Genomic DNA, 23,759 nt, shown 5'->3' on the forward strand with positions numbered 1-23,759 from the left:
ATAATAATAAAAAAATAATACAAAAAATAATAAAAAAGAATAAAAATAATGATAATAAATAAAAATAATTATCATAAAAAATAATAATAGAAAATAATAATAAAAAATAATAATAATAAATAATAATATTAAAAAATAATAATAAAAAAATAATAACAATAAAAAAATAAAAATAATGATAATAAATAAAAATAATTATCATAAAAATAATAATAAAAAATAATTATAATAGAAAATAATAATAAATAATAATAATAAATAAAATAATAAAAAATAATAATAAAAAATAATAATAAAAAATAATAATTAATAATAATCATTTTTTGTAAATAATTTAAATTGGAAATACTGCAAAAAATTAAAGCAAAAAACACTTTTTATTTAATTAGTGCACTTGAACTTTATTTTATTGGATATATTGTTGATTCTTGTTTCATTAATCGATGAATAATTCAGGATCCCTGGACAATTTTAATTCGTAATGTTTAATAATTATTTTTGATTATTTCCATTACTTTTTGGATACAAATTCCCCTTTGTATTGCCTGCTATCTATGTATATATATTATATGAGTACTCATATTAATCTGTATTAATTCCCTCTGAATATGAAAACGGGGAGCTGCACAAAAAGCATATTGAAATAAGCCGCACATGACCCATTTTTTGAATATTTTATGTTTATTTGTTTAATATATTTTTGTGTATTCTTCGTTTCGCTCTTGGTGGCAGCTGTTACCGAAAATAATCGAAATCAATAAAAATATTCACAAAAGAAATGGAATGGAGCTCCGTCAGTGGCCCCTCTCAAGGCCCGGCAAAATTTTCAATTAAATTTTCACAATTTTCCGCTGGGGCGGGGGGGCTGGCTTATGCGATAAATATCACGACAAATACTTCCGCCCGGAGATCCCATCAAAAGGCGGCAGGCCTAGTTAGGGGGGGGGGGGGGGGGGGGGGGGGGTGAAGGGAGGGGTGGGGGCGTCCACTTCCGTTTGGAACATGTAAATGTTGTTGCCGCTTTGGCGGAAAGTGAGGCAAAAGGCGACCAAAAGGCCTATACATTGACTCTCCCCTCCTCTGCTCGACGCTCCGCCGGTCCTTTGTTTGTCAAGCTGGCGCCTGAGTTGTTGTTTTTGCTGGTGTTATGGTTAGCAATTAACATGCTTTCAACACTTGCCGCCGCTAACCAGACACAAAGCTAGCATGACACTCGCCAGAGGCAGAGACAGTGGCAGTGGCAGAGACAGTGGCTGTGGCAGAGGAAGCAACACCAGCGGTAGCTTGCGGCCACTCGACGCCCGAAAGTACGCAACAATAAACGCGGCAGAAGGCAGCATTTCCCCAGCCCCATTGTCGCCTGTTTGACTTTGTCATTAGCAAATGCACTCGAGGCTCCAAAATCAGGAGGAGGAGCTGCAGCAGAATGCAGAATGCAGACCAGGAGCCGTGCCCGCAGCTGGAACAACAGTTGAAATGAAGCCAAGCGAGAGCTCTTGAAAGATTTATGCGTCTCGTTGTCCCGTCTCGGAAGGAAGCGACTACTTGGCTTGGTCCTTGGCTTGGTCTACCCCCCACTGCCCCCCCTGGCTGCCTTTTGGCCACATTAAAGTTTCTGGCATCCATTTGCCAGCTTTGTTGCTTCTCCGAGGAGACGCGTATTGTTTTTAATTATTGTGGCAGCAGCTGGCACAGAACTTATTCACAATTTAACTGCCGCTTATTTTGTTATTGAATAAATATGCAAAAACTTTGGCGCCAGCTGGGGACAGGACTCTCGTCCGTTTCCCCCTTCCAGCCTCTGCTTTTTGGCCCAAATGCAATTGCACAATTCTCGATTGTGCGCAAAATGTTGCACGACACAATATTGTACTGCGAGAAGCATAAATTGTTTTTGGGAACATTTCCAAGGGCCCCCTGGGCGCCCGGGCAGCTGCTCGAGTGGCGAAGTCCCTCCCCAGAACCAAAGCTAAAGCTAATTGTGACGAAGAAACCTGCTCTAGTCTGGGGAATATTTTGAGAGCTGTGTGACGGAGGAACCTGCTCTACTCGGGGAATATTTAAGGTCTAAAGTGGCATAAATTTTGCATTTTTGGGGAACATTTTTCGTTTAAAAAATTGTATAAAATACAGCATTAAAGTCAGGGTTATAAAAAATAGTCAATCTTAAAGGAAATTGATTATTTTATGGGCTACAAGTATTTTTAATTTTAAAAATCGTGACAAAAATTACTACAATTTTAGACAATTAAACATTTAAAAAAAATAATGCTTTAAAGTCAGGGGTATACAAATTAGTAAATCCTTTAGAATATTGATTAATTTATGAGATACAAATATTTTTCTTTTAAAAAACGTGACAAAAATTAATAAAATCTTAGACCATTTTTCGTTAAAAAAATTATACAAAATAATGCAATAAATTCACGCTTAAAATATTTGACATTCCTATAAAATATTGATTTATTTATGAGATTTATTTTTCTTTTAAAAATAAATTCTTTTAAAAATTCTTTTCTAAAATTAATAAAATTTTAGATCATTTTGCGTTCAAAATTTGTTTAAAAGTAATGCATTGAAGTCAGGCTTATAAAAATTACTCAATCTTATAGAAAATTGATTAATTTTTGAGATACAAGTATTTTTCTTTTAAAATTAAATTCTTTTAAAAATTCTTTTGTAAAATTAATAAAATTTTAGACCATTTTTCGTTTAAAAAATTATAAAAAATATTGGATTAAAGTCAGGCTTATAAAAATTAGTAAATCTGATATAAAATGGATTCATTTATGGGATACAATTATTTTTCTTTTAAAAATCCTGAGGAAAAAGCTCTTCAAACAGCATTAAATGAAAAAGTTGTGCTGCTGTGCCTACACTCAAGTCCGGCACTGTATCAACTTGCTTCTCTGTTGCCAGTGCCAGGTCTATGGAATGCCATTGTTGTTCTCTTCGGGTAAATAATGTTTCAGAAATTACAAAAGGCTTATATGAGTGGAGTATCTATGCCCGGGCCAGCTTTTGGCAGGACATATAGATCCAATGGATAAACTGAAAATGATTTCAGGGATTATAATAAGCAGCTAAACCTTTTAAGCTTTCCAGGGCCTGGGCCCCAGCCACAGAACGTTTGTGGCGCCACCCACGCGCACAGCCCAGCCCCGAGGCAAGCTAAAAATTTCTAAATAATTTCACAGCGCCTTGGCTTATTACGAAGGCCATTTGTTGGTCCTTCAGAAAGGTATACCCGAGCCTAGGAGGGTGCAGGGTGCAAGGGGCAGCGGCGTAACAGGTTGCCAGCCCATCACACAGGAGATTAGGCAGTCGAGAGAAGGAACATCTGGTGCCGCCTAGAGGCGAACGAGCCGGCGGGAGTGGCTTACCCTTTTTTTGTGAGGGGCGAAAGCGAAGAGGCCTCGATTTTTAAGCCTTGTCAGTCAGGCAGGAAGGACAGGACTAAGCCCAGGGTCTGCCCTGCCCTGCCAGATGGCTTTCAATCCCGCCCCGCCCCTCTCGTGGCCCCCCTCGTGGCCGCTTTTGTACTTTGGAAAAAAGCAAATATTTGTATTTCTGCTTGAATGGCTGAACGATTGAACTGAGAGCGAAATTTGAACTGTAGCAAATCACACGCGTTTGATTGATGATTTGGCAGTGGGAGGGGGTGGGGTGGGGCTGTGGGGCCACCCCCAAAAAAAAGGAAAATCAAGGAAAAAAGGTTGAATGGGGCGTGCACATTCTCTCGTTGTGTATCTTTAATATTTGTACAGGGAAAAAAGAGAGAAAATACCGGGGAGCCGGGCTTAGTTTCTGGCACACACACACACACACACACACACACGCACATAACTCACATTAATATGCATTGCTGATAAGGCAGCCGCCCATCAGACCAGAAAGCAGGGAAGAAGCTCCCTACAACGAGGGTTCCGGGGCTTCCGGGGCTTTTGGGGGGTTCCAAGGGAGATCCCCTTTAATCAAACAAAAGCAATAAATCAACGCAAACGAAATGAATTTTGATTGTCATTGATTTATGCGCATTGCAGTTGGGGAACAACGAACTTTTGTCCGTTTCCGTAGCACCGTAACACCGTAACGTATAATGGGCACGATAATGATGACAGAGGGGCAGTCCAGGGGCGCCCAACCATAAAAAACCAACACCCCATTAAGGGCGACTCAATCGAATGACAATTACAAATGAAGATGGCAAAAAAAGAGGCCCAAGAGTTTGAGCCATGTTTGAAAATAGTCTAGAATTTTTCGAGGGGGATTAGCAAAGAGGAAATGTAAAGGAAAGGCCAGCAAATTTGTGCAAGTTGTGATAAAAGGCATCAAACGTTGACAAATTTGAAGAGGCAGAGGCGGACGACGATTCATGCGAGGACAAGATCGATGTGGAGATCAAAAGGATATGCTCCAGAAGCCCTATAGTCCAGGCTCTCATGTCCAGTCCGAGAAGCCGCTACGCCCGAGAGCCCCTCGAAATACCAGCTTCCTCCCTGCCTTTTGCCTCCCCCCTTTCTTCTGGCACCCCGGCAACTTTCAACTACAACAAACTTGAGGCGCAGCCTTCTGCCTTCCCGTGAAACCTATTTAACAACATTCTGGCAAAATGTCAGGCCGTCGGGCGAAAGTGAAAATTACATTTCAAAAGTAGTTGGCAAGTCGTTGGCTCTGCAGCTGCCTTTTGTCTTACTCTCCTACGTGACTCGTCCGATTTAGTGGCGGAGAGGAGTCGGCGAAGGATGGAGCATGTGGGGCCACCCACCGACAGACGCCCGAAGGACGCCATGAACTTTGCTGTGTTGAGGGCCCATTTGCGATGATTACACGGCGTATGAGTGATTTTAATTTAACGCAGACATAAACACACGAATGCATAGTGAACAGGGGGAGCCCCCTGGTAGGAATGGGGCGAGGGAGGGGAGGCTTTAAGTAGTTATGCAAATATCAGGCGCACTTTTGACCTGAAAAGTCAATAGGGAATACTCACACGGCCGCAGCAACATGAGGCCTGCCGCAGATGGGAAATAGCTGTACTTATGGCCACACGCGAGCACTTCACTCAGGGGATGGTCCGCCGAGAAGGCGCCAGACCAGACCAGACCCAGGCGACGCGAGTGTCGGTTTCAATGTCGGTTTCAGCTGAGAGCAGTTGGATCCTGGACAGATTATTTGGAGCTGTGGTAATGGAAGGCGCCGAGAAGGCGCCAGACCAGACCAGACCCAGGCGACGGGAGTGGCGGTTTCAATGTCAGCTGAGAGCAGTTGGATCCTAGACAGATTTTTTGGAGCTGTGGTAATGGCAAAGACTGCTTTGGGTTGAATTTATTTGTTAGAAAATCTAAAAGAAATCAAATTTAGTTTCATTTAATTGTAAATAAGTTGTTTTTGAATATGATGATGATGGAAATGATGAGGGAATGATGATAAACTCTTAAAAGTGAATTTGTAGTCGATGGATTCATAGTTTCAATAATTTTTGAGGGCTTTATTCTGTAAATGTATTATTTATGGAATAAAATTTAACTTTAACTGCAGGTATTTGCAAAGTCCTTTATATTGTTTAAAGATAAATACATTTGGAATGCCTGGAATATTATACGATGCCTAGAAAACCAAACGCTACCAAATGATATCGCATACGAGTCAAAGGCGAGACTTAAGCGGACAAAACGCTCGCATTAGGACCCGCAAATGATAGAAATATGAAATAGTATAGAAATATACTGCCAGTTTGTGGCAGTGAAAGTATCATGTATGATAGTTCGTAAACGAATCGTTTGTGTGCTTTTTGCGAGCCTCTTGCGCGCCTTTTGGGAGCCTTTTGCGGGACTCTCGTTTGCTGGTTTGCTGGGAGGAGATCTACCCATACTTACCTTGATTGCGACCCCTTTGCTGGGTGCACACAGCTGACCGCCACCAGAAAAACAAGAAAACCAGAGAGAAAGAGCTAAAGAGAGAGAGAAATCGAATGGCGAGAGGAGTGTAAACTTAATTAAGAGCAGCCGAAGAGAGTTGATTTTGTTTGATTTACGCGCCAGCCGCTGCACGCTTTAATTATATAGATGTGTGTGTGCGGGGGGTCAGCAGGGACGGAGCGAGGTCAACTGCGGGGCTCAAAGGAGATGGCCCTGACCCGAGCAGCCAGCTGTCGTTGATTACCCTCCAAAAAAGAAAGGAGGCCCCCCCCCCCCAACCCCTCGACGGTGGAATTGGGGTAAAAGGATCCAGTCTCCGGCATTTCATGGCTCATTAGGCATGCACATACGTCTGGTGGCCCCGCTGTATCCTTCGGGCTCCCCCCGCCACCCTCTGCCTCTACGAAATCGTAACAAATTCAATTTTCTACGACGCCGATTTGGTTTCCGCACGTCTTAAGCCATCGTCGGCTACAGTCGACGCCATGAATATAGTTATTGGCTGCAAGTGTTTGTCTAGCAGTCGGTTCTTCCTCTCCCTCTCCCTCTCTCCCTCCCTCTCTCTTCCTCCCCCTCGGACCCGTTACCGATTGCGCAGTAAAATAAATGATAAGAATCTGTGCGCTCTGCTCATGAATTACAAATCGCATAAAGGATTTGCCACTGGCTCAAGACAACGTGGCGCTGCTCCGGCAGCCCTCCCTGCAGCCCTCCCTGCAGCTTGCACTGCCAACTGTTTGTTTTCCGGGGGGGGTGGGGGGTGATGGGGCGTGGGAGATGGTCTGGCCAACAGCTCGAGGCATGCCGAGCATCTCAATGCATCGTGGAGGCCCTTCCTTCAATGATTAGGATAAAATAAATGCATTAATAAACAGTGTTTGCTGTTGAATGGAATATCATTTAATGGGAAATGGGTTTTGGTTAAAGGGAGGAATACTTGGATTTCCATTGAAGGCACTTCCTTCAAAGAAGCTTCTAATTACCTTTTTAACCCTTTAAGCTCCGATTAGCCTCGTTTTTATCTTGATTTAAGACCAGGTAATGCCGCATTTTCCACTCTGAAAATCAAACTCCCTTAAAAGGCCCTTCAAAAATTATTCAAAATAAAAACATTCACTTTGTTTTTTGTATTTTATAAAAAATGTAGAATTTGTCAGCTTCTTTATTAGGACTAATTATTAATTTCAATTACTTTTCGTTAGGACTAGTCGATTATTATTGGCTTCACACGAATCAGAGGGGGGGTTCCCGATCGACGAACCCTTAAATGCTTAAATGCTCCGTAATACTAATCAATTTTTACACTGGATCTCCATTTCCATTACATATTTTTACAGTGAGTCAAGGAGTTGCCTTTCTATATGGTAGAAAAAATTATTATCACCGTTTGTTTTTCTTGTCGAAACATTTTTAGGAAAATATGCCATTCTAAGACTAGACTAGGTTCCGAAGTTTATACAATAGATTATTGTTCTTGGTAATTATTATTATTCCTTATTATTGGTATCGATCGATCCTTTGGTTTGGAAAAGTGGAAAACATGACAAGTCAAAGGCAAAATGCAAAAGGGCAGGAGGGACGCCTAGGCGTCTACCCATGTATAAGGAGGGCCTAAAGGACTACGTACTAGACGGGTAGAGTGGAAACGAAGAAACAGCCATTTTTGAAAGTAGATGGATAAAAAAGCTTTTCCTGCGGCAGTCGTTTCGGTTAGTCGTATTTTCCCGTATCATTTTTTGTTATTGGTTTTATTTTTCCCTATTTTATTACAAGTTCTGATCCGCCCTCGACAAATTCCTTAGTTTCGGCGCTCATAAAACATCCTAAGGCCACATTTAATTTATTTATATTCCTATTATAATACTCTTTTGCTCAGCGGATTACGAGTGGAAAAGGACTAGATCTAGTCAGGCTTCAGTTAAGAGTGGGGAGGATTAAGGGGAGAAAAGGTAAACCGAAAAAAGTGAGAATTAAAATTAAAAAGGGGAATAAGCAGAGAGTCGAATTTTTAAGAAATTTTAAGAAGGTTAATAAATTTTCAAGAATTTAAAGAAAATTAAAAAAAAAACATTAGAAAGTTTTAAAATTTTTTTAGAAATTCAACACATTTTTTAGAAATTTAAAAAAAATTTTAATTCAAAAAAATTTTTTATAATTTAAAAAAAATTTTTTACAAATTAATAAAAATTTTTTTTAGAAATTTAAAAAAAAGTTTTTCCAATTTAAAAAAAATTTTAGAATTTAAAAATATTTTTCTTGTAGAAATTTTAAGAAATTTTTGAACTTTTAAAATCATAAAGAAAAAACATAATAAAAAAATACAAAAAATAGTTAATAAATTATAAAGTTTTAAGAAATATTGCAAATATTTTCAGCCTCCAAAATCAGAAAATTATAAAGTTTAAAACATTAAAAAAAAGATATTTATCAAGCAAAAAATAAAATAAAATATTGATATTAATTCAAAAATATGCACATATTAAATTTATATAATTTTAAAACCATATATTTCGCAATATAAAGATAAAATATTCGAAGCAAATGGTTCAAAAACGACCAAAAGTATTATTTAAATCCTTTGGTTTTTGGGAGCATATAATCAGTGAAGGCAAGATAGTAGGATGGGGGGTGGGGGGGAGTCCTCCAAGTTCAGCGAGCTCTTAGTGGGCCAGATTTAATGGCCATAATTAGAATATCTAACCTAAACGTAAACCTAAGGCTAGAGGGAAATCCTGCACAAGCGTATAACTCAAACGGGCTGAAAGCTAATCGTAGTTACAAATGCGAACATACATATGTACATAGTATACAGGAGGAGGGGAGGGCACCCTTTGGCTCACCGCCCCCGCCCCCCATGGTCTGTGGCGGGTAAAAAGTGTCCACGCTCATTTCTCGGGATGCCGCAGGGGCTGGCAGGGCTGGCAGGGGCTGGCAGGGTCTGGCAGGGCTGGCAGCATTATCATTATCACGCAACGACGGCAGCCATTGTGGATGTGGATGTGGATGTGGAGGATGATGTGGCGGCAACCTGAGAATGATGATGAGACTGCTGCTGGTGCTCCCTCTGCCTCTCCCTCTGGCCCTCGCCTGGCTGTTGATGGGAAATGTGATGGACCGGAAAGCTCCACAGAGCAAAAGGCATCTGCTGTTGCACCAACAAAAGCAGTTGCCGTAATTTGTTGGTCGTCGTTGTTGCCGTTGTGTCCTCTCCTGTTCCTGTTCTCCTGCTGGCATTCGTTGCCATTGCCGCTCCTCCTCCACCTGCTGTGTCGCTGGCAACTCCCAACTGGTTGCCGAGTGCCGCATCGCAGGCATCCATCGCATCCGTGTCGCTCCGCCGCCTGGCACAGCGCATCTGCATCTGCATCTGCACCAGCTGCAGCTCGCCGCGTCGTCATTCATCCCAGAGGCACTGTTGTTTCTGTCGGACATAATAGGTGAACTGTGTACACTTGCGGCAGGTCTTGATGCCGCAGCGATAATTCGTCTGCTGCTGCTGCTGCTGCTGCTGGGCCCCGGACGAGTCCGCGCCGGCCCCCTTGCCCTTGCAGTACTTGAGGCCGCAGGGATACCAGCCAATGCACGTCTCCAGGGTGCACAGGCAGGGCGCCCAGAGGCTGCTCACTTCGTTGCAGCGCGTGGATAGCGTGTCCGGGAATTTCTCGGTGGCCGCCTCCAGGCTGGAGATCGACGAGCCTGCACGATGGTCCCAACAAAAAAGTGGGCAATATTTTAAGAGCTGTGTGTAAGGAAAAAATCAATTCGGTTCACCGAATATTGGCCGCCCAGGGGGAAATTTTCCAACTAAAAAGTACAACAAAATCCACACATTTGTGGTGCTCTCGAAAGCGCTTAAAATTTGGTACAAAATTGGGTCCAATTTGAAGGCTAAAGCGAGGATTTTCCTCAGAAAGGGGAACACAAGGATGGGAGCCTGGTAATCGGTCTCTTTACTGTATAAAATAGTTTGGAATCGTCGTAGGACACGTGGATTCTTGAAAAATCGCAGTGCATTGTGGGTATTCTTTTGGTTGCTTTTGAAAATTTCATCCGTTTATTTTATTATAAGAATTTGGGACTGGAATAGTGATATTTGAGACATAAAATCGGGGGTATTTTTTCTATAGAATCCATTTGAGATGTGTGCGAGATGCGAGTGGGCAGGGGACCTGTCTATGCACCTATGATGCCTCTCTGACCAAGGCCCGCTGCCTACACGCTTCCTACAACAAATAACACAGGCTTCGGTCTCCTTCCTCAAGCGAATGCTTCAAAACGGAATGCCCAACAATCCAATAAAGACCAGGCATATTTTCTCCGACACTGGGACCGACTGCGCCTCGCCAAAGACTGTATTTATTGTGGGATCCTAACAGGGACGCAGCTGCCCAAGGCATTGACGAACCGAGCAGGCAGCAGAGCCACGGAAAAGATATTGAAGCACCGTCGAACGAAAATAAAAATGGAATTTGTTCCGGATGCAATATATTGATATTTGTATAGTCGTTGGTTAAACACACACTTAAAGCGGATAATAAGTGACCTATGACCGAGGATTGGGAAATGGTTTTACAACTAAACCGTGGGCATTTTGTCTTGCAGACTTGCTTCAAACTCACCTGGCAACTCGGCCCAAGACTTGAGATCCACATCCCGGACATAGGTGGCGTCCATGGCCTCCGCGCAGATGGTCTGCAGGTGCCTCGTGATGGGCAGGGAACGGTTAAGCTGCACCCAGCTGCTCATCGTGTAGGTCTCGCGGCCCTTGTCCTCCTCGGGAGTGCGTATCGTGTGCGGGTTCTTCTGCCGCAGCTTGGCCATGGCGGCCGAGGAGATGAAGTCCCCCTTGTTGAACTTGGTGGCGAAGCACATGACCTGGTACTGGCTCTGGCCGCGCTCCTCCTCGCCGAGCACCAGGGCCTTGAGGATTTGAACCTCCTGGAATGGCGCGGGAGTAAAGGGGAAGAAGGGAATGAGATTTCTGAAGCAGAGGAGTGGTTGGGACTCGGATTCCTTCCACTTCCGTGGTCATGTGGGGGATACTTACATTGCGGAAGTCTATCACTTGGGTGATGAGGGTACCGTCGGTCTTCTGGAACTCGAGCGTAATCAGGTCCTCGCCAATATTGGAGGTGATGCTCTCCTGAATCACCTCGCCGCCCTGCAAAGGCCCGTTAGAGAGCAACAAGTGTTAGAATGGGCCTTAAGAACTGTTCTTCGGTGCCCCCCTCCCACTAGAATATTAATAAAGCACTGAGAACCGAGCACTGTTCGGGCTGGGGGTCTCTCTGGGGTTGTCGTCGGTTCTTAAATTAACTATGACAGCTCCTGCCGCTGGAAGCAGGGCGGCCCTGAACCGAATTAGAGTCAAGAGACTTGAAAAATAGCAAAAGGAACGAAGCCGAAACGGAACGGAGAGGGGAAATGTAAAGAAGAAGAAGAACCAGGGTCAACTGCACCACACAATCTCTCCCTCTCTCTCACTCACAAAAAGTGTGCCCTTTGCACGTGCCTGTGTGTGTGTGTGTGTACATGAGCAAACATGTTGTTGTGTTGGTATTGTTCTTGCTGCCTCGCCGCTGCTTGGCTTTCCTTGTGTTTGCACAAAAGCACATGCAAACAAAGCAGTGCAGAGTAGAGCAGTGCAGAGTGGACATTTTTGGGCCACGGACAGCACGCGGCAACAATGAAGAATGTCACATGTAAACACACACATGCACACGCACACACACACACACCGCTGGGTACAGGGTGTCCTCCGTTTTTTGGCAATCTCATCTAAAATTAATCGAAAAACCCAAAGGCACGGGGGGGGGGGGGGAATCACTGCTCAACAATTATGAACTGCTTTATGCAAATATATTATACAAGAAAATCAAATTTCAGTGCTTGTCGTTGTTTATTTCTGTTCTCTCTCCCATTTGTTTTTGGCTTTTGGCGCGCTCCCCTCTAGTCCGGGTGTCGCCATTTGTTTATACAATGCCGCTCTGCTCTGCTCTGCTTCTATTCTTGGTTTCTTGGTGTTCATTTTGCTTAGAGATCATCTGCGCCAATTGATGGAGGTTTATCTAGTTCTTCATCGGTTCCGGGCATAGCCGGACTTTGTTCCATGGGAAATACTTCCTCTTTAGCCTCTGTTTCTTCTTCTTTCGGCTGCTTGGCAGCCGCCTGGTCCGACGATTCCCCGGGACGCACCTGATTCTGGACGTTGATGAGCAGCTGTGCCTGCGCCCCGCCGCTGCCGCCTGAGATTAGCAGGTTGCAGATCAGGAACCAAAGGAAGCCGCGGCTGTGCTTGAAGAAGTGGTGGCGATTCACAAGGCGGCCATCGCAGAAGCGCCTCTGCAGCCCCTTGCCCAGCATGTTGAAGGGGGCCAGCGCCCGGTGGTGGGTCAAGCGCCATCTGGTCTGGCGCACTTTCTGGGCCAGGTCGGCCATGGCCATCTCCTGACTTGTTTCCCCTTCCAAAATCATTGTCGCTCCTTCACTTGGTGGTCTGCTTAGCGGCGAACTTGCTTTTATTTTTGTTTTTTTTTTTTCGAAAACGACGTGATTAAATTATATTTTTGAGTGCGAAAAACAAAATGCGTCTGACAGTACCGCTCGCTAGAAACTTGACGTTTTGATGTTGATGTTTCAACGGGCTTTTCTGAACTCAGAAAGTAACTCGACTCGACGCTATTCTCTATTTTGTTGTTGTTGCGCGGCCGAATTTCGCATTTTGGTTTTGTCCGAACTTCTGAACGTGTCCGCGACGTGTTTTGGGATTTTCGAGGTGTTAGTGTTGAGTGTGACCAGTCTGTGGAATCGAAGGCATACCATGTAGCTGTACATGTTTGGCGGTTTCTTGGGAAAAATATTGCTCGGCAACATGAGGCTAGAATCAGTGCTGCCAGAATTTCCGAGTCGCTACAAGCAATAAATATGCTGAAAAATATGCACTCAAAAAATAATACATGTGTGAGTTTATTTGGAAAATATGCTCAACAGCTTGTATAATATATTTGATAATTTAAAAACGCTAAATCAAGCCTGAAAAATGCTAAACTACCAGCGGAGGCTCGTGTGGGCCATGAAATGTTGCTGGGCGTGGACACATGCTGCTGACTTATGTTGCTAGAAACAGCTGTGCAAAAAAAACCAAAATAAATTACTCCATTTTTAGAGACATTTTCTTAGTGTGAATGTTAGTGATTTGCGCCAGATAACCAACGAAATATAGTATATTTCTCTAACATTCGAAAATACTGTTTTTGGTATTATCGCCGCTTGCGTGCACACTATTTCGACAGCTGTTGCACACTTTCTTCACACTAACTTTGCCCAAACGCTTGTGGGCAGTGCTGCCAGATGATCAGTGTATATAGGCGAAAAACAGCCAAAGCTAGTGTTAAAAATGCCAGATCTAGCCTGAAACATGCTAAACTGGCACCACTGCGTGTGACGTGTTGTTTTTTGTAAAATATGTTTTCTATCAATTGAAAGAGAAATAATTGATAAACCAGTCGCTGCTATTGCCAATTTTCACCGGGACCCACGCACCAAACACCATGTTGACCCTAAGGGAGCGCCAAATAAGTAAATAAACTAGAATTGTGGCTGTGCAGAATATCAATTGACTAATTTGCCTCCTCACGCAGATGCCATTAAGCAAATGCTTAATTTAAATTCGCAGCAGCCCAAGGCCCTGGCCGCAGAGCCGGTTTGGAAGATCCTCATCTACGACCGCGTGGGACAGGACATCATCTCGCCGGTCATCTCCATCAAGGAGCTGCGTGAACTGGGCGTGACACTGCATGTGTGAGTGGCGCGGACCCGTGGGTCCTTTAGTCACAGTATACTGAAATAAGCATGATTCCCTCTACATAGACAACTCCATTCGGATCGCGACTCCATACCGGACGTGCCGGCCATCTACTTCTGCCTGCCCACCGACGAGAATCTCGATCGCATCCAGCAGGACTTCTCCAACGGCCTGTACGACATCTATCACCTGAACTTCCTGGCGCCCATTACGCGCACCAAGATCGAGAACCTGGCCGCCGCCGCCCTGCACGCCGGCTGCGTGGCCAACATCCACCGGATGTACGACCAGTATGTGAATTTCATCAGCCTGGAGGACGACTTTTTCGTGCTGAAGCACCAGCAGAGCGACCAGCTGTCTTACTACGCCATCAACCGGGCCAACACGCGCGACGAGGAGATGGTGGCGCTGATGGACTCCATCGTGGACTCCCTCTTCGCCCTGTTCGTCACTCTGGGCAACGTGCCCATCATCCGCTGTCCGCGGAACAGTGCCGCCGAGATGGTGGCCCGGAAGCTGGAGAAGAAGCTGCGCGAGAACCTCTGGGACGCGCGCGCCAATCTGTTCCACATGGACGCCACCCAGGCCGGCGGCGGAGTGTTCAGCTTCCAGCGGCCCGTGCTGCTGCTGCTGGACCGGAATGTGGACCTGGCCACGCCGCTGCACCACACATGGTCGTACCAGGCGCTGGTCCACGATGTTCTCGACCTGGGCCTGAACCTGGTCTACGTCGAGGACGAGGCGTCGGGAGGTAGCTTTCCGCAGCTTCGCTTCTTTAATCGAATTACATCTATGAAATGCTTGCAGGGGCCCGAAAGAAGCCGAAGGCCTGTGATCTGGACCGCAACGATCGCTTCTGGATGACCCACAAGGGCAGTCCCTTCCCCACGGTGGCCGAGGCCATCCAGGAGGAGCTGGAGTCCTACCGGAACTCGGAGGAGGAGATCAAGCGTCTCAAGACCTCGATGGGCATGGAGGGGGAGTCGGACATTGCCTTCTCGCTGGTCAACGACACGACGACGCGCCTCACCAACGCCGTCAACTCGCTGCCGCAGCTGATGGAGAAGAAGCGGCTGATCGACATGCACACCAAGATTGCCACAGCCATCCTCAACTACATCAAGGCGCGCCGCCTGGACTCGTACTTTGAGATCGAGGAGAAGGTCATGTCGAAGCAGACGCTGGACAAGCCGCTGCTGGAGCTGCTGCGCGACCCGGAGTTTGGCCAGCCGGAGGACAAGCTGCGGCTGTACATCATCTACTACATCTGCGCCCAGCAGCTGCCCGAGTCCGAGGTGGAGCGGCTCAAGGAGGCCCTGCAGGCCGCCGGCTGTGACCTGACCGCCCTGGCCTACGTGCAGCGCTGGAAGGCGCTCATGAATCGCTCGCCGGGCATCAGCCAAGCCACCCAGTACGAGGGCGGGGGCACCAAAACCGTTTCCATGTTCACCAAACTTGTCTCGCAGGGCAGCTCCTTCGTCATGGAGGGCGTCAAGAATCTGGTTGTGAAGCGGCACGTGAGTAAAGCCACAAAATCTCCTCGAAAGCGTTAATTTCCAGCTGTCTTGTTGCTTCTGCAGAACCTGCCGGTCACCAAGATCACGGAGCAGGTGATGGAGTGCCGCAGCAATGCCGAAACAGATGACTATCTGTATCTGGACCCCAAGCTGCTGAAGGGCGGCGATGTCCTGCCCAAGAACCGTGCCCCATTCCAGGACGCCGTCGTCTTCATGGTCGGCGGCGGCAACTACATCGAGTACCAGAATCTGGTGGACTTTATCAAGCAGAAGCAGACGTCCAACGTGCAGCGGCGCATCATCTACGGCGCCTCCACGCTGACCAACGCGAGGCAGTTCCTCAAGGAGCTCTCAGCCCTGGGCGGCGAGATCCAATCCCCCGCGACGACTAGTTAGGAGCGGCTGCTCCGATTCCATTGCTGCTGAGCGAGCAACTGGACAGGGACTGGGAGGGCAGGACAGGACAGGACTGGGCTGGGCTGGACTGGGCTGGGCTGGGCTTCTTTCTTTTTACTTTAAGAATATCCAAAAATAAATTAAATGCAAGGCAAAAGAAAAAAAAACGACGAAGATGAGGAACTCCACACTCGGCAATTACTCCAACCTGACGCTTAATCCCCGAAGGACAACAAGCAAAAACACGCGTAGTCCCGTGTACAACAAGCCCGGGGAGGGGCGGGGCGGCGCGACGCGGGCACTCGCATTCTAGGCACCCATTAACACCAACTTGGCAACGCTTTGATGGACAGCTGACAGACAGCCAGTCAACGACTGAGGCGATGATGGGCCCTGCCTGATGCCTGATGCCTGACGCTTGCTTCTCAATGCCCTTCATGGTGACGATGACGCTGATGCTGACGGCGGCGGCCTCGGCTACAATTATGGGGCGACAACTATGCGCGGCACTTGGGGACAGGCATAGGCACAGGCACAGCACAGGGATAGGGATAGGGTTGTAGGGACAGGCCTTAGCAATTAGCACTATCCCTGGCGATCTATGAATGGAGCAGAGTGGAGCACTGAACTGATTGAAAGTCGCTGAGTTGACTGGACTGGACTGGTGACTGCTGTGGATTGTGGAGAGGCTGTCACCAAGCAGCGTCAAATTATCCATCTAACTGGAGTTCGCGAACGATGTGGATGTGGATACTTGGCTAGGCCTTGTGGTTCGAGCTGACAATCATACGAAATCAGACACATAAAGTGTGTATTCGGGGAAGTCATCAAATAGATGGCTAAATCGTTTAAAACGATATGGGTAAAACATGGAAAACCCGTGGAAAAGGTACACCGAAAATAATAGATATGACAAAGGTGATATGATGGCCACGAAGGTGATTAGAAAATGTTGGAAAACGGTAATTAAACTAGGAAAGAACTAACTGAAATTAGTTAAAAAGGGTGCCCCAGATAGAAGCCTAAAGTAATGAGATGTATATCATCCGTAAAGGAATGGTTACTGGTGCCAAAAATGAGTATGAACAGGAATTGCACTTTGAAAACGCTCTGCAAACAAATTTGGTTAAGCGAATCAGTAAATCGTTTGAAATGCTAATCAAAATATGGTCTAAACTGTAAATCTGTGGACTTGATGGCTAATAAATATGGCTATGATATGTAAATTGATTGGTTATGCCCCGATAGTCTATTAAATCAATAAAAACTTAATTTAGTTCGAATTAGTAATTATATTTTGAGTGCAAGCTTAGTTTTTGTAGCAAGTTTAGTTATAATATACTCGAATATTAGTGGTTAACACGCTGCGCGTCATGCAGCAGCGCCTCTCGGTTGCTTGGGCGGGATTAGGACGCGTAACAGCCTTCTGCTGGTGTCTCGCAGAACACTTGATGGTGCAGTGATGGCCTATCAACGTCCAGAACATAAACTCTCCATATCCCACCCATACCAAACCCATACCTTTGACCTGTTGAACCCTCAAGCAGAAATCTATGGCTAAAAAGCTTCGTTTGAAGCGAAGCCCCACTGTTAAACAGTTTCCCGAGCTGAGGAAGCAAACAAGATTGAGGAGAAAAAACCCTACCGAACCGAGTCGATCCGAGTCGATCCGTTTCGATCCGTAGCCTAATTAACACTTTTGGTAAATCAGAATTGATGGCCCTGCTGAAAGGCCGCAGAAGAGATGATGACGCTGACGCTGACGATGACGACGATTATTCATGGAGCGTTGAGCTTAAATATTGGTTTTGGTTGGGTTGGAACCCAGGGCGAAGGGCGAAGGCGAAGGGGGGAGACTTGGGTTGGGTTGGGTTACTATCCCGACTACCCGTGGCCACAATTTAAATGTTAACATAAACAAGAGCAATTTAACAAAGGCCAAGAGACCCCACCAACCACACGAAAGAGAGAAAAAAAAAGAACCAAAATACCAAAAAAAGAGGAGAAAAAACCAAGTCAAACTCTGGCCCAAAAACTGGTAACCAAAGTGATTTCACGGGTGGTCCGAAAAAGATGCGGCTCAAACAAATCATAAAGAAAAAAAACGAGAAGAGAAGAAGAAAAAACTGAGAGAAAAACGACTACAGAAACTAACAACGAAAACGCAACATGAAAGAAATTCTTAGCCTGCCACATGCATGAATCGATTATGTGGTAAATGCACTGTCCGCGTGTGCGTGTGCCCCCTGTGTGTGTGTGTGTGTGTGTGAGCGTGCTCCTGTCCCCACTGGGGAGCAGATACTCCACCAAAGAAGAAAAAATGGTCAGGCAGCCGTTTCCCACATTCCTGCTGTGAATCATAATGGCTGCCGCTGTCGTCGTCTTGGTTCGGCTTGGTTCTCCGGGTCTGGGCACACACATATGTATGTGTACATCCCATACATATATCATAATCTTAACAACTCTTAACAAGGCAGAACAAATTCCAAAATTCGAGAAGCCCCAACCCAGCAGAAACAGCCAGTCAGGCGGTCGGACGCGATCCCAGGCCAGACCCCAACAAAATGAAGTGGAAGTGGAAGTGGAAGTCAGGCAGGCAGGCAGGCAGATAGAAAGAGAGAGAGAGAGCAGACCCCATGAATGGTCGATGACTGGCCTGGAGTCTGGAGATCTGTGGAGGCAGTGCAGCCAAGCCATGGCTATGAGCAGTCATAAACCTCAATCGTACCACGGATCTGCTCGCACTTGGGGGAGTTGTCTGCTTAAGGTCTTCTTTTATAGATTTTCCACTCGAATTAGTGTTTAATTAAGCATTTCTATATATATATATTTTATTTTTGGGGCTATGAGCAGTTTTGGAGGACTTTTAATGCTTTTTTAAGCCAATCCATTTACCCCTTATATATTCGTATTTAGAACCCTTTGATCTCCTTGGAAAGGTTCTATAAAAGGGGTTCTGTTAGGGTTTTAATATTTCTTTAATAAGAATGGCGAATAGTCCATGGAATGATTTCTAATGATACTCCCCTACGAGACGATTCATTGAGTCCAGGTTTTGACACTTTTGTTCCTAATTTGGATTAATATATTATAACTACTATTGTTTTGGGGCGGTATGCTAAGGTCTTGGGACTAATATTGTATCTTAATCGTATTTACAAATAATTCCCAAAAAATACTAAAGAATATCCCAGTGTAAAAAGTCTTCAGGCGAAGGTCTTTCAAAGACAGATACATTTCTCCCCACCAAACGACCAAAAAAATCCCTCAATGGCTTCCAAACTGCCTTCAACGCTTGTCAAACTGTGTTCGCTCTCCCATGGGATATTTTTTGTTGGGTTTATTTGAGATTCGGATTCCTATTGATTGTATTTCTATTTATCCTTGGCAGCATTTTGTAGGGCCTGCCGCCGCCTTCGGTGGTCCACGCGGGAATCGGGAGCGGCCTGCTAATTACTCAACCCAATAATAATACAGCAACAAGAAACGAGCCGAAACGAGGGCCCAAATATTTGCCGGCCATAAAAGAGCAAGCGACGAATGGATCAGCCGGGATCAGGAGTCGACTGGGCTTGTTAGCGGCTTGTTAGCCGGGCTACCAAAACTGGCAAACAGAAACGGCCCAAAAAAAAAAAAAAAAGAGTGGAGAAAATTAAAGTGAAATAATTTAGTAATAAAAGATTCGGCCGTAAATTGATTTAAACAAAAAAAATATTATTGCGTGACGCATCGCATGACCCGGACCCGGCAGTCAGGAATCATTAAGAAAAGAAATCCAAATAAATGCCAAGAAAATGTGAGCGGGACGAGACACGACCCTGATGGATCCCTCTTTGCTGGGTCTTCATTATCCTGCCCCGAGGCGGTTTTCTCTTGGCCACCAACAAACAGCAGCCAACAGCTTCATCAAACCTAAACAAATATGTTACCCTGGGCATGGGTTACCCCACACGCTGCTCTGCCCCTTCCCCACCAGATTGATCCTCGGGTCAGGCCAGAGCAGACGAGGACGCAGACGTGGACCCCACCAATTCGAAGGAGAGGACCAGGCTGTCTTTGCCTTTGCCTTTGCCTTTGCTTTACGATCGCGTATCTCAAGTTTATCGCTTCATTTTCATGTTTTATGCGCAATTTATGCCGCAGAGCCGCAGACCGCTCTCCCTGCGCCTCCTTCTTGGCCCTGTCTTGGGCCACGTCTGGGGGCCTGACGCTGCTCTGGCTGGAGCTGGCAATTGCACACGCACCGCTTTGTCTGGCCCAGCAGAGAGCACAGAGCACAGAGCACTGAGCATAGAGCATATATATGCTCTTCCACGGTCGTGTGCCTTGGGAACCCAAAGAAACCGAAACCATATACAACCTGATCTCGCATTGGTTATAAGTAGTTTTTGCTGCTCTTCCTTTTGGTTTGGGGTCTGCGATTCTTGTTTTTTTTCTTTGTTTTAGTTGTTTTAGTCGCTTGCATAATAAAATTAAGCTAACATGCGGTCAGGGATGCGGTTTAGAGGGATTGAGTGGTCCCTCTGAAGGTGGAGGAGTGCCTCATCCTTGATTTTTTAATGAAAATCGAATTTTATTTATTTATTTAATACCAAGAGCTTACCATTTTTTGTTTAAAAAATTGTATAAAATAAAGCATTCACGGTAGGCTTATAAAAATGCGGTTTAGAGGGATTGAGTGGTCCCTAACCAACAAAGAAAAAACCTCTGAAGGCGGAGGCACACCCCACGACATTTAAAAAATATCCTTTTGTTTTGATTTTTACTGATTTTTAAACGAAAATCGAATTTTATTTATTTATTTAATTCCAAGAGCTTGCCATTTTTCGTTTAAAAAATTGTATAAAATAAAGCATTCAAGTTAGGCTTAGAAAAATTAGCCAATCTTATAGAAAATTGATTAATTTATAAGATTAAACAATTTTTCTTTTGAAAATGCTCTTAAAACAGCATTAAACTAAAAATGATGGCTGTGCCAGCACTGTAGGTCCGTCACTGTATCTATAAAGGGCATCAGGGGAAGCCCTGTTTTATTTTCAGCGTTTGACAGCACTTAAAATTGGACAATGCCTTAAGAATTATAATTATATAATTATATTATAATTTTATATTATATATTTTTTATATTATAATTATATTAATTTATATATATTAATATGGTATATTTTTACACGACTTTGATCATCAACAGCTTCAGTGCTCTTTTGAAGTCGATCCTTACTCAAAAATGAGTCGTTATTTGATTGGGCACAAGCCGTGGAAAAATATCTGTCATGTTTTCGGTTTCCTTCCACTGTTTTACCAGAAGTACCTAAAGTTAAGGTAAGAAAAAATAGGAAAAACAAATACTTGAGCTTAACATTAATTTGAAAATTTCTTTCTTAAGGCCTTTATTGATCTAGAATATTCGATAAAACTAGTTGAAGTTGTTCCAAAGTCTGTGCTTTCCCACAATCGATGTGGTCGGCATTTCCATTTGCCATACAAAAAATGGTGGCCGAAAGTATCGGCAATTAGCCAGCCGCTTTGAAGGCAATTAACCCGCGATTAATGGGCGCACACACACACAGAAAGACATTAAAGACACAGACAGTAGATCCCGAAATGCAGGAACATAAAAATGTTGAGACTGCCCACACTAGAGGCCCGCTGCACTCTCCACAACCCCCACCCCCACCCCTACCACGATCCCTCTTTATGAGTTATACTCTCCTAATGCTCCCGCTTTCGTTTATTTTTTATTTTTATGTTTTGTCAGTGTTTATAATTAATCACCTGTTGTAGGCATCCCCATACCTGTCGTTCCCCTTCCCCTTTCCCCTTCTCCTTCTCTCCTTCTTTAGCGCCATTAGCGCCGGCTTCTTTTTGGGCCCTTGTGCGCTTTGATGTCTTTATTTACTAATTTCCCGCTTATCATTTGGATGTTTTGTAAATTGAAACATTTTCACTAATTGCCTGAAAATTTGTTGCCCTTCTCCATCTCCTTCCTCTGGGACTCTGCGGCAGATGTCCGGCTGCACCTTGCGCCGCACTCGAGTGCACTCTGACCTCCCCCCAGCCCCGCCTCCCCTCCACAGACTGTGCGGCAATTAGAAGCCGCAGCAGCAATCGCCTACATCCGGTGGTCAAAAAAGAAATTGAAAATTATGTGGGCGACGTTTTTCCAGGAAAAAACACACGCAGCCCCCGAGATGGCGAAGCAACTGGCCGCCGACTCTTGACCATGTTGAGCATAGAGAGTCATTAACTTGAACATCGACTGACACTCGCCAACAAAGTGAAGGCAGTGATGGATAATCGATGGTGGGATCAGAGAGAGGATTGCAAGTCCATTTCAAAGATGATTTTGTACACTTTAGGAATCTCTGGAACCATTCGAAGCCCATTAAACTCCTCTGAGGCACTTGTGGCCGATGCCTTGTGGTCCAGTGTAGGTTCTGGTTGCCTGGCGTCCTGGCCACACACTCATTGCCATCAGCGTCTTTTGTTTTTAAGGCTCAAGCGCCGCCGCCCGGTCCCAACAATTTTACAATACTCGACAAAAGTTTCGCCATCGTTGGCTGTAAGTGCACCGCGCTCTGTCCCCCCCTCCCCTCCCCGCACCCGCTGGGAGACAAGGTCCAAGAATTTTAAGTGAGTTTGAGGCTGGAGAGACAGACAGTCTACCTCTGACTCTGCGATACGAGGCAGAGGGAAGGGTTGTACTCCTCCTGGTGCCTCCTGGTACCCGGTCCTCTCATTGAAAATGCATTTTTCATGATGTCGCTGGCATCGGTACAAAAAACAAATAAAGAAAAAATAATGAAGCTGGCATAGACGAACGGACGCCGTGGAACACGATTTGCTTGTAAAAACCGAGAGACAACCGCAGTGGCAGTCGCAGTCGCAGTCGCTTCGAAGAGTGGAACAACTCCGAACAGAACGCAAATTAAAGCAGCGAAATTAATTGAAGTGATGTGCAGGCAAAATTGTTAAGCTAAAAACAACAACCAGAGGAGTGCAGGAAGCGGACGGGAAGCGGGGCACAGAAGAGACAATCCGAATGGCCACAACATCCGCAGAAGGCAGTCCCCAACAAAAGCTGACAAGGCATTTTGTACTTACAAGTCATTATCACCAGCCGAGAGCCGATTGTCGATTGGCGATGGCCGATTGCCGATGTCCGATGTCCGGCGACCGATAAGGGTCGGTACCGGTACCCGGCGGTAGACAGATATCCTTATAGCCCCCTTGCTCCTCCTCCCACTTATCAGCGCTGCCATCAGCAGCATCAAAGGCAGCAACAACAAAAGATAACGACCAACAGAGACATTCGAAACGGGAGCAGCAGCAGCCCCGCAAAAGGCAAGGGAACCAAAAGCCAAAGACCCAAGAAAACCAGGCACAGTGGTCGATAAGTCTGGGATATTTGGACCAAAAATTGCATTAAAATATAGCTACATTTTTGAGGGTTCTTTTTCTGTTTGTGAAACAAAGAAATACTTGTGGATTCTCAGTGTTACCTTCTATCTCTTCGATTTCCCAAAGATCTCTTTGATTCAAGAGTGGAAAAAGTATAGTGGTAGAGTAGTCAAGGCTTTGACTCTTTGTTAGTTCCTTCTTAAAAGATTGTTCCTCAATATTCTCACAGCTCAAAGTCAAACCAAAGAGGAGATTTGTCGCTAATTCGAAATATCTTTTGGGCCCATGGAAGACATTTATAAAGAAAATACATCGATTTTTTTGCGTTTTTGAAATTTAACATTAATTTTCTTTTATTTATTTATTAATATTTTATTAATTTAATTATTATTTAATTTATTAATTTACTATTTACTATTATTTAACTTATTAATTTATTTTTATTTAAATTATTAATTTACTATTATTTAACTTGTTAATTTATTATTATTTATTTAATTTGTTATAATTTAATTTATTAATTTATTATTATTTAATTTATTAATTTACTATTTACTATTATTTAACTTATTAATTTATTATTATTTAATTTATTCCTTTATTATTATTTAATTTATTAATTTACTATTTTCTATTATTTATCTTATTAATTTATTACTATTTAATTTATTATTATTTAATTTATTAGTTTATTATTATTTAATCTTTTAATTTTTTTTT

General features: G+C 44.4%; 2 protein-coding genes across 2 annotated transcripts; one reads left to right on the forward strand and one right to left on the reverse strand.

Moving 5' to 3' along the window:
- Positions 1-8,400: 8,400 nt before the first annotated feature.
- oaf (out at first) lies at positions 8,401-12,754 on the reverse strand. The gene is given in 5 exon segments (XM_033379757.1): positions 8,401-9,617; positions 10,541-10,859; positions 10,969-11,082; positions 12,117-12,436; positions 12,522-12,754. Coding segments are annotated over 4 exon segments (1,443 nt in total). The 5' UTR covers positions 12,396-12,436; positions 12,522-12,754; the 3' UTR covers positions 8,401-8,886.
- Positions 12,755-13,219: 465 nt separating this feature from the next.
- Positions 13,220-15,805, forward strand: Slh (sec1 family domain containing Slh). Its single transcript, XM_002133033.3, has 5 exons — positions 13,220-13,499; positions 13,562-13,721; positions 13,791-14,476; positions 14,533-15,242; positions 15,306-15,805. Exons 1-5 carry the CDS (start codon positions 13,472-13,474, stop codon positions 15,636-15,638), a joined length of 1,917 nt encoding a protein of 638 aa, XP_002133069.1. The 5' UTR covers positions 13,220-13,471; the 3' UTR covers positions 15,639-15,805.
- The last annotated feature ends 7,954 nt before the right edge of the window (positions 15,806-23,759 follow it).

This window comes from Drosophila pseudoobscura, chromosome 4 (assembly GCF_009870125.1).
Source record: "Drosophila pseudoobscura strain MV-25-SWS-2005 chromosome 4, UCI_Dpse_MV25, whole genome shotgun sequence".
NCBI lineage: Eukaryota > Metazoa > Arthropoda > Insecta > Diptera > Drosophilidae > Drosophila > Drosophila pseudoobscura.